Source organism: Phascolarctos cinereus, unplaced genomic scaffold, assembly GCF_003287225.1.
Source record: "Phascolarctos cinereus isolate Bilbo 61053 unplaced genomic scaffold, phaCin_HiC Scaffold_4;HRSCAF=312, whole genome shotgun sequence".
Lineage (NCBI taxonomy): Eukaryota > Metazoa > Chordata > Mammalia > Diprotodontia > Phascolarctidae > Phascolarctos > Phascolarctos cinereus.
The window spans coordinates 392453815-392465843 of record NW_027555847.1 but is presented as its reverse complement, the minus strand read 5'-3'; the positions used below and the strand labels follow the sequence as shown (position 1 = coordinate 392465843).

Genomic DNA, 12029 nt, shown 5'->3' with positions numbered 1-12029 from the left:
GGGAGGAACAGGTACAAGTGAAGGCTCCAGGAAATCATACAGCTTGTAGGAGGGAAAAAGAGCTAATTTCCCATTGTAAGGAGGAGGGGGGGAGATCTTTGGCTTTATGCATACATATATATATATATATATAACATGTGTGTGTGTGTGTGTGTGTGTGTGTGTGTGTGTGTGTGTGTGTAAGAAATAGCCAAAAGGCAGTGCATTATAGAAGACTACCTATAGTAGGAATCGTTTCATTTAGCATGGATTGCCTTTTGTGATTATCTGATTGGTATTTTGTTATTATCTAGTTGTTGCATATGTAGTCTGTGTATGTGTGTGGTAATGGGGTTAAGTGATTTGCGTAGAGTCACACAGCTAGTGAGTATCATGTGTCTGAGGCTGGATTTTGAACTCAGGTCCTCCTGACTCCAGGGCCAGTGTTCTATCCATTGTACCAGGTAGCTGCCCCCTGCATATTAGTCTTATCAACATTTGTACTTAAGTAAATGTGTAATCTCATCTGTCTAGGTAGTCTTTTCATTTATAACCTGTCTATGCCTTCTAATTTCGTGCAATTTTTGTCCACATCCTCATATATATCCAACATAGGGAATCTACCCGTTGCACTGAACACTATCTCCTTTGTTTTCACGTATTCCACAGCTATATCAGTACTACATTCAGACAGTCTATCTCATCCTTCACATTCATGGTTTGTTTTGTATTCTTTACTATATGATTAGTCTTGACTCTTACCAACCATATATTTCTTGGATGAGGTCTTTTTTTAACACTTCTTGCATAAATGTCATCATGGTTAATTTGCTACAGCCTACTTATGTATATCCTGCTTGTCTGCATTTTAAATCTTAAGAGATTAGGGTTTTTCTTGAGGTCCCATTAGTCTTATTTCCCCAACTAAATTAAAACGTTTGGCTGAAGGGACTATCTTGTATGTGTATCCTTTGTAACACCTAGTACATGTTAACTATTTAGACTATAGCTTAATAAATAAATAATTGCTTTCTTGAATTTTTTGTTTTTCTGATCTTTAGGTTACATTTTCTAACCAAAATATATGTCTGACTTTTTATAGGCTGTGGTAGTACCTATCTATAGTTTTGGGGGAAGTGTTTACAATATTATTTGTAGTTATGTAAATGCTAGTTAATCTGAAAAGATCATTTGAGGATAATGGCAAATTTTCCATCTTAATAGACAAATGCTTGGTGGCAGTATTGTTAGCTTTAAATAATTCAGTTTTTTCCTTTACAAGTTTAATGCGATAAGGCTACCATAAATTTATAACAGTTATTTAACATTTAACATTTACATGGAATTTTAAAATTTGCAAAATGCTTACAGTATCTTACCATATTACATATCACGACAATCTTGTGAGGTAGATGGTATTATTATACCCATTTTGCAGATGAAGAAACTGAGGATGAAGAAGTCAAGTGACTTGCCCAGGGTTTCTAATTAGTGAAATTAATAAGTGTCTGAGCAAGAATTTGAACTCAACTCCAAGTCCAGTACTATAAATTCACTCTACCTTCTAATATGCTATGGCGCATAAACTTCCTGTGATTTTAAGGGTTCTAACAGTCAGTATGAACACTTAGCATTTTCATTTTGATCTGTAGCGCCAATAAAATACTCACTATAATACAGTATAATAAATATGAAAATGTTAATATTTATTTCCTTAGCACCTAACAATGTTTCTCAAATATATGGGATGCTATTATGATTAACAGAATAGAATTTCTTGTAGAAGAGTTATTAAGCAATGTTTTGTCTTCAGTTTTTTTAAGGAGTTTTCAGCTTCTCTTTATTCTGTGATGAAGGTAGTAGACTCTTGTAACCATACTCATATATTTTGTTCATCAGCTTTTCCTGATAGAACAACAGCTGTCCAGTGGGGAATCTTATGAACAAAAAGAATAAGGAACCCCTAATCTAAAGTGTATTGTTAATCAACAAACATTTATTGAGTACCTATTATATGCCAGGCACCATACTAAGAGCTAGGGATACAAAGACAGAAATAAAACCTTTCTGGTTCTCAAGGAGCTTACATTTTATTGGGAGGAAGTAAACAGCATTACTGATACAAGTGTTTGCAAAATAAATGTAAAATAGGGAAACAACTGGGGCAATCAGAAGAGTGTTAGTAAAGTCTTGTGTTACAATTTTGTTTTTTCTAGATGTAAAACAAAGGTATATCCAGATAATCTTCCTACAACAAGTGTGGTGATTGTCTTCCACAATGAGGCTTGGAGTACACTTCTAAGAACTGTCCATAGTGTAATAAACCGGTCACCAAGACACATGCTAGAAGAAATCGTTCTGGTAGATGATGCAAGTGAAAGAGGTAAATCAAAAATATAAAAACCAGTAATGTGCCATATAAGAGAAGAATGCATTTTGCCAATGACAGTAGCTTTTCCTTTTCCTTTTTTTTAAACTTTTATATTAATTTTCTTTTTGTTTCAGAATTCCATAGTCATTTAAATAGTATGTGAAGGAGGGAAAAAATCTCCCCTTTATTAACTCCATGATCACTTCATTTAATTAGCATTCATAATTTTAATAGATTTTATACTGCCAATTCTTAATCTTATATTTTAAAAGAATTAATACTGCATTATATAATGTCTCATTGAAATGCAAGGGATTTTTAAGAATTAGTTTTCTTAGGGTGCTGATTATGACAAACTACAACCCTTACTTGGGGAAGAGATTAAATTTACACGACCTGGGCAGCAGAATAGGAGGCTTCAGCAAACACTGGGTCAGTCCTGGAATAGTAGGGCACTTGGATTAGCCCTATTCTGCCTCCTGCCTGCCACCTCAGCCATAGTAATTTATATTTTACTTACATATCTACCCACTTGCTTCCAGCGTAGTAGGATCTGGAATTACTATTCTATAGTGAACAAACTCCCTTCATTCTTGTCAGATTTCCTGTTATAAATTCTTCTATCTAATTGCTCTCTCACTGAGACCTGGTTTCCTCCAACAACACTAAGTCCCTGGCCATCCTCTCTCACACTGTTCTGCTCTCATTTAACTTTAGTATCACCTTCCTCCCTTTCCCCACCCCAAAACACTGGTCCTGGAGGAAGAGTTGGAATATTCCTTTCTGCTCCGTACTACCACTTTCAGACTTCCTCTTTGCTAGACATCATTCGACAACTTCTCTTTTGAAGTTCACTCTATTAAAATGCTTCACTCACCACAGATTAGGGTGGCTGTTATCCATTAGCCCTCAGGTCATTATCCCTTTTCTCAGTTTTCTGCATGGTTTAGCCTTCCTCTACCCCCATTCCTGACTTTATACTAGGGAACTTCAGTATTCGTGTTAGTACTTCTTTAAGTTATATAATCTCCCAAATCCTCATTCTCAGATCTCATGGCGATGTCCTGTATTCCATTTCAGTTGCACACAGGAATGGTCGCACCCTGAATTTCAGTATTATCCAACAACATTCCTCATGTTAGATAAAATTAAAAAAAAAAACCCTGACATTTCTGTATCTGACATTAAGCTATAATTAATTCTTTTCCTGTGCGTCACCCCTCCTAAGTCTATTCTTCACTTTCATTGTACCTTTCTCATACTATATGTTATCTGTTCTTAGTGATTTTTTTTCTTTTTAAAAATTTTTTTTAATTTATTTTGATTTATCAACAATCACTTCCATAAGCTTTTGCATTTTAAATTTTTCTGCCCCTCCCTCCCTGGCTCCCTCCCCAAGATGGTGTACAATCTGATATAGGCTAAACATATACATTCCTATTAAACATATTTTCACATTAGTTATGTTGTAAAGAAGAATTAGAACTAATAGAAGGAACCACAAGAAAGAAGAAACAAAGCAAAACAGAAGGAAAAAAATGGCAGATAGTATGCTTTGATCTGCATTCAGAGTCCATAGTTCTTTCTTTGGATGTGGATAGCATTTTCCATCATGAGACCTTTGGAGATGGGGGGAATAATACCTTGAGAAAAAAAATTAGAGCCAGATGGGAGAAAATAGAAATCTGTTATTATTAAATGTGAATGGATTAAACAATGCAGTAAACTGAAAAAGAGTGACAAATTAGATGAGGAAACTAAAAAGTGGTTCTCTGAAAAAAAGTAATAAAATCAGTAAACCCATAGGTTAATCTGATAAAGAAGAAAGCAGAAAATCAAATCAATAAATTAGTAAATGAGTTAAGTGAAATCACAACAAAACAGGAAGAAATGGAAAGAATAATCAGAGCATATTAGGCAGTTATATGCTAACAAAATTAAGAAAAGAAATTAAATAGAGCAATACCATATATATGTGTGTGTGTGTGTGTGTATATATATATATATATATGTATATATGTATATATATATATATATATATATGTATATATGTATATATGTATATATGTATATATAAACTGTCCAAACTATCAGAAAACTGAATAGAAATCTTAAATAACCTGATCTCAGAAAAAGAAATAGATCCAGTTTTAAAGGAACTAGCTAAGAAAAAATTCCCAGTCCTGGTGGAGTCACAGGATTCTAGCAAACTTTTAAAGAACAATTAGTTCACAAATTATTCTCTAAAATTGAGAAAGTACCATCAGAATCCTTTTTATGAGACAAATATAGACATGATACCTAAACCAGGGAAAGATAAAGCACAGAAAGAATAGGCCAGTATCATTAAAGAATATTGACTCAGAAATTTTGAAAAAATCCTGTCAAACAGACTACAGAATTTTTATCCAAGAAGTCATTTATTATAAGCAAGGGATATTTATACCAAGGTTGCAAGGATGATTCACCATTAGAAAAACATTCAACATAATTAATAATTTTTAAAACTACAACATCCAAAACTACATGCTTATCCAGGTATTGATTTATCAAAGCACACAAAAGATTTGCATAGATGCAACTAAAAAGTACTACCTAAAGAAATACAGAACAATTTAAATAGCTGGAGGAATATTCAGTACTCATGGCTAGGCTGCGCCCATGTAATAAAAAGGACAATAGTACCTGAATTAATTTTCACTTTAATGCTATTCCATTAAAATTACCAATGGTCTGTTTTTTTAACTTGATAAAATAATAACAGATTTCATTTGGAAAAACAAAAGATTTAGGATATCATGGGAAATGATGACATAAAGTAAGTATGAAGGGGTAATAACATTGAACCAGACCTCAAACTGTATTATAAAGCAGTAATCATTTAAACCAGTTGGTATTGGTAAAAAAATAGAGAAATCAGTGGAACAGCTTGGACAAGAGAGAATCAGAAACAATAGAACACGATAATCCAGTGTTTGATAAAAGGAAAACATAAATTACCTAGGAAAAAAATCCTTATATGATAAAAGTTGCTGGAAAAACTAAAAATTGCTGACAGAAATTAAGTTCATGTATACACCTCATTCCATATTCCATGATATATTCTAAATAAATTATATATTCTTAATAATTAAAGGCTATATTAAAAAATTAGAAGAGAAGCCTCTCATAACTATGATTAGAAGATACATTCTCTTTTTAAATTTGATTTTTTGTTATTATTATAAAAGCTTGCATTCTCACCTGTAGCTAAATATTTACATCATTGGTTTATGTATGCATCAAGCAGTTCCTTGATAAGAATATGAAAAGAAGAGAACATTCAGATGAATTTCTCAGAACACAGATACAGAAAGAGAGAACACAAAATCTCATTGATCCTGTTTTTTACAAATTAATTTGAAAAATAAGATTGTCTTTGAAAACTATCCTCAAACAAGGTACTTCACAAGGATTTTAAAAATATTCATGGCGTTATGAAAAATGTCACCATGGACAAAACAATGATCCACTGACATATAATGGTGGACACATTTTTTTCCCATATTTTTTTCCTTAAAAGTTTTGTTTATTTCTTTGTTTTGGGCTACAAAAGCTACTTACCTATGTTACATATGCATATATTTACATTTTCTAGAAATGAAAATACATTTCCCAGATATTCCCTATCAATTTATTAAAAATTTAGTGTACTTAAATTTTCAGTTTTTCCTTTATTTCCTTTACCTTTTTTAGTAAATATTTTATCTTTTCTAATTATGTATAAAGATAGTTTTCAGCAGTCATTTTAATAACATTTTTACTTCTAAGTTTTTTCTCCCTCACATCCTTCCTCCCCAAGAAGGCAAGCCATCTGATATAGGTTATACATGTGCAATCATGTAAACATCTTTCCATATTAGTGAAAGAAACAGAACAAAATAGAAAAGAGACACACACACACCACCCCCAAAAAAAGTGAAGATAGTATGCTTTGATCTACGTTCCGATTCCATAGTTCTTTTTCTGGATATGGATAGTATTTTCCATCATGAGTCTTTTGGAATTGTCTTAGATCATTGCTGAGAAGAGTTAAGTCAGTCATAGTTGATAATCACACAATGTTGCTGTTAACTGTGTACAGCGTTCTCCTGGTTCTGCTTGCTTCACTCAGCATCAGTTCATGTAAATCTTGCCAGGTTTTTCTGAAATCCACCTGCTCATCATTTCTTATGGAACAATAGTATTCCTTTACATTCATATACCACAACTTGTTCAGCCATTGCCCGGTTGATAGGCATCCCTTCAATTTCCAATTCTTTGCCACCACAAAAAAAGCTGCTATAAATATTTTTTGTACATGTGGGTCCCTTTCCCTTTTTTATGATCTCTTTGGGATACAACCTAGTAGTGTTATTGCTGGATTAAAGGGTATGTACAGTTTGATTGCCCTTTGGGCATAGTTCCAAATAGCTCTCCACAATGGTTGGATCAGTTCACAACTTCACCAACAATGTATTAGTGTCCCAATTTTCCCATATCTTCTCCAACGTTTATCATTTTCCTTTTCTTGTCATATTAGCCAATCTGATAGGTGTGACATGGTACCTAAGAGTTGTTTTAATTTGTGTTTTTTCATGACTATAGGTAGCTTAAATTTCTTCATCTGTGAACTTGCCTGTTCATATCCTTTGATGATTTATCATTTAGGGAGTGACTTGTAGTCTTATAAATTTGACTCATTTCTCTCTATATTTTAGAAAAGAGGTCTTTATCAGAAACACTGGCTATAAAAATTGTTTCCCAGCTTTTAGCTTTCCTCCTAATCTTGGTTGCATTGGTTTTGTTTGTACAAACCTTTTTAATTTACTGTAATCATAATTATCCATTTTGCATTTCATAATGTTCTTTAGCTCTTGTTTGGTCATAAATTCTTCTCCATAGATCTGACAGGGAAACTATTCTTTGCTCTCCTAAATTCTTTATGGCATCATGTTTTATGTCTAAATCTTCTGCCATTTTGATTTTTTCTTGGTATATGATGTAAGATGTTGGTCTGTGCCTAGTTTCTGCCATACTGTTTTCCAGTTTTCATGAAATATAGTGAGTTCTTATCCCAGAAGCTAGAGTGTTTGGGTTTATCAAACAGTAGATCACTATAATCATTTGCCACTGTGTCTTATGTATCTAATCTGTTCCACTGTTCCACCGCTCTGTTTCTTAGCCAGTTCCAAATAGTTTTGATAATTGTTGCTTTATAATATAGTTTTAAATCTGGTATGAGTAGGCCACTTTTCTTTGGCATTTTTTTTTACATTAATTCCCTTGATATTCTTGGCCTCTTGATCTTCTAGATGAATTTTGTTATTTTTTCTAACTGTATAAAATAATTTTTGGTACTTTGGTATGGCACTGAATAAATTAATTTAGGTAGAGTTGTAATTTTTATTGCATTAGGTCAGCTTACCCATGAGCAAGTGACATTTTTCCAGTTGTTTAGATCTGACTATTTGTGTGAAAAAGTGTTTTGTAATTGTGTTCATATATTTTCTAGGTTTTTCTTGGCAGATAGACTCCCAAATATTTTATATTGTTTACAGTTATTTTAAATGGAATTTCTGTTTTCTGTCTCTTGCCGCTGAACTTTGTTGGTAATATATAGAAATGCTGATGATTTATGTGGGTTTATTTTATGTCCTGTAACTTTGCTAAAGTTGTTAATTAATATTTCAAATAGTTGTTAGTTGATTCTTTAGGTTTCTTTAAGTATACCAGCATATCATCTACAAAGAGTGATGGTTTTGTTTCCTTATTGCCTAGTCTAATTCCTTCAATTTCTTTTTCTTCTCTTACTGCTAAAGCTAACATTTCTAGTCCAATATTGAATAATAGTGGTGATAATGGACATCCTTATTTCACCCCTTCTAGAAACCTAGAAGGCCTCTAGGTTATCCTCATTACAGATAATGCTTGCTGATGATTTTAGGTAGATACTGCTTATCATTTTAAGGAAACTCCATTTGTTCCTATACTCTCTAGTGTTTTAATAGGAATAGGTGTTGTATTTTGTCAAAAGGTTTTTCTGCATCTATTGAGATAATCATATGATTTCTGTTGATTTTGTTATTGATATGGTCAATTATACTGATAGTTTTCCTAATATTGAATGAGCCCTGCATTCCTGGTATGAATCCCATCTGCTCATAGTGTTTTATCCTTGTGATAAATTGCTGTGACCTCATTGCTAATATTTTATTTAAAAATTTTGCATCAATATTCATTAGGGAAATTGGTCTATAATCTTCTTTCTCTGTTTTGGCTCTTCTTGGTATCAGCACCATATTTGTGTCATAAAAGGAATTTAGTAGAACTTCTTCTTTACCTATTTTCCCAAATCGTTTATATAGTATTGTATTCTTTAAATGTTTTATAGAATTCACTTATAAATCCATCTGGCCTTGGAAATTTTTTTCTTAGGTAGTTTATTGATAGCTTGTTCAATTTCTTTTTCTAAAATAGGGTTATTTAAATATTTTATTTCCTTTTCTGTTAATTTGGGCAATTTATATTTTTATAAATTTTCATCCATTTCACTTAGATTATCAGATTTGTTGGCATACAGTTGGGCAAAATAGCTCCTTATTGTTGCTTTAATTTCCTCTTCATTGGTGGTGAATTCACCCTTTTAATTTTTTTATATTGGTAATTTGATTTTCTTCTTTTTTTAAATCAAATTAACCAAAGGTTTATCTGTTTTACAGGTTTTTTTTTTCATAAAACCAGCTCTTAGTTTTATTTTTTAGTTCAGTAGTTTTCTTACTTTCAATTTTATATTAACTTCTCCTTTGATTTTTAGAATTTCTAATGTTATTTAATTGGGGATTTAAAATTTGTTCTTTTTCTAGCTTTTTTTTTAATTGCATGCCCAATTCATTGATCTACTCTTTCTCTGTTTTATATATATAAACATTTAGAGATATAAAATTTCCTGTAAGTACTATTTTGGCTGTATCCCATAAATTTTGTTATGTTTTCTTATGTTGTCTCATTATCATCATTCTGTTTGATGAAATTATTGATTGCTTATGATTTGCTGTTTGACCCATTCATTCTTTAGGATTGGATTATTTTGTTTCCAATTAATTTTTAATCTATCTTTCCATGGCCCTTTATTTTATGTTATTTTTATTGTATCATGATCTGAAAAGGATGCATTTAATATTTCTGCCTTTCTACATTTGATGATGAGGTTTTTATGCTCCAATTACCCAATACATGGTCAATTTTTGTGTAGATGTCATGTACCACTGACAAAAAGGTGTCTTCTTTTCTAACCATTCAGTTTTCCCCAGAGGCTAGCATATCTAACTTTTCTAAAATTCTATTCACTTCCTTAACTTCTTTCTTGTTTATTTTGTGGTTAGATTTATCTGTTTCTGAGAGGGAGAGGTTGAGGCCCCCCACTAGTTTTTGCTGTCTGTTTCTTCTGTAACTCACTTAACTTCTTTAAGAATTTGGATGCTACAATGGAAAATGCTATCCATATCCAGAGAAAGAACTTTGGAATCTGAATGCAGATGGAAGAATACTATTTGCTCTCCTTTTCTTTTGTGGTTTTCTTTTGTTTCTTCTTTCTCATGGTTCCCCTCCTATTAGTTCTGATTCTTCTTTACATCATGACTAATGTGTGAATATGTTTAATATGAATTTATAAGTAGAGCCTGTATCAGATTGCAATTGGGGAGGGGAAAGTAGGAGGAGAGGGAGAAAATTTAAAGCTCAAAAGCTTATGGAAGTGAATATCAAAAACTAAAAATAAATTAATTATTAAAAAAAAGATTTTGGATGCTATACCACTTGGTGCGTATATGTTTAATAGTGATATTACTTCATTTTCTGTGGTACCTTTTACGCAAGATGTAGTTTGCTTCCATATATCTTTTAATTAGATCTATTTTTACTTTTGCTTTGAGATCAGGATTGCTACCCCTGCTTTTTTTTTTTACTTCAGCTGAAGCATAGTATGTTCTGCTCCAGCCTTTTAACCTTTACTCTCTGTGTATCTCTCTGCTTGCAGTGTGTTTCTTGTAAACGACATATTGTAGGATTCTGGTGCTTTCTCTATTGTTTGCTTTCATATTATGGAAGTCTTCATCCCATTCACAGTTAAAATTACTATGTATTTCCCTCTATTCTATTTCCCCCCTTATTATACTTTTCTCACTCCCTTCACCCTCCTCACCAGTGTTTTACTTCTGACCACCACCTCCCCCAGTCTGCTCTTCCATCAGCACCTCCCCGCTTTTCTTTCTCCTTTCCCTACTTCCCTATAGGGTAAAATAGATTTTTCTACCCAACTGTATGTGTACGTTATTCCCTCTTTGAGCCAAATTAGGTGAGAGTAAGGTGCAAACAATGCTCACCTCCCCCTTTCCCTCTACTGTAATAGGTCTTTCTTGTCTCTTCATGTGATATAATTTACTGCATTCTTCTTCCCCCTTTTCTCCTCTCCCAGTACAATCCTTATTTTCAACCCTTAATTAATTTTTGTATCATCACATCAAAATCAACATATACCCACACCCTCTGTCTAAATATATTCCTTCTGACTGCCGTAATAGAGATACAGTTCTTAAGAGTTACAAGTATCATCTTCCCATGTAGGGATGTAAAAACCATGTGTAATTTTCTTTCTTATTGAATACCATGTGTAATTTTCTTTCTTTCCTATTTACCTTTTTATGCTTCTCTTGAGTCTTTCATTTGAAGATCATTTTATGTTCAGCTTTGTTCTTTTCATCAGGAAAGTTTGAAAATCCCCTATTTCATTGAATGTCTATCTTTTCCCCTGAAAGATTATATGCTCAGTTTTGCTGGGTAGTTGATTCTTGTTTGTTATCTAAGCTCTTTTGTCTTCTGGAATATTATGTTCCAAGCCCTCTGATCCTTTAATGTAGAAGCTACTAAGTCCTGTGTATCCTGATTATGGCTTCTTGATATTTGACTTGTTTCTTTCTTGCTGCTTGCAGTATTTTTCCTTGACCTGATAGTTCTGGAATTTGGCTAAAATTTTCCTGGGAGTTTTCATTTGGGATCTTTTTCAGGAGGTGATTGGTAGATTCTTTTGATGACTGTTTTACCCTCTGGTTTTAGGATATCAGGGCAGTTTTCCTTGATAATTTATTGAAATATGCCGTCCTTGGCAACTAGGTGGCACAGTGGATAGAGCACCGGCCCTGGAGTCAGGAGAACCTGAGTTCACATCTGGCCTCAGACACTTGACACTAACAAGCTGTGTGACCCTGGGCAAGTCACTTAACCCATTGCCTAGCAAAAACCAAAAATCAATCTTGACTTATGCTGTCCAGGTTCTTTTTTTGATCATGACTTTCAGGTAGTCCAGTAGTTATTAAATTATCTCTCCTAGATCTGTTTTCCAGGTCAGTTGTTTTCCCAGTATATTCCCAATTTTGTTTTCTCTTTTTGTTTTCACTCTCTTGATTTTGTTTGACTGATTCTTGAAGTCTCATAGAGTCATTAGCTTCCACTTTCCCAATTCTAATTTTTAAGGAATTATTTTCTTCAATTAGTTTTTGTACCTCCTTTTCCATTTGGCCATTCTACTTTTAAAGGAGTTGTTTTCTTCAGTCAATTTTTGTCCTTTTCCAAGCTGTTGACTTTTTTTTTGTAAGTCTCTTGC

The 12029-nt window shown here is 32.9% G+C and overlaps 1 protein-coding gene across 2 annotated transcripts in view; it reads left to right on the top strand.

The window, feature by feature from the left end:
• GALNT1 (polypeptide N-acetylgalactosaminyltransferase 1) overlaps nt 1-12029 on the top strand; it is a 159547-nt gene that overhangs the window by 85395 nt on the left and 62123 nt on the right. For both annotated transcript variants that reach the window (XM_078153290.1, XM_020985688.2), the window contains exon 4: nt 2196-2362. In XM_078153290.1, the coding sequence (XP_078009416.1) occupies nt 2196-2362 (167 nt within the window). The remainder of the gene's footprint in view (nt 1-2195; nt 2363-12029) is intronic.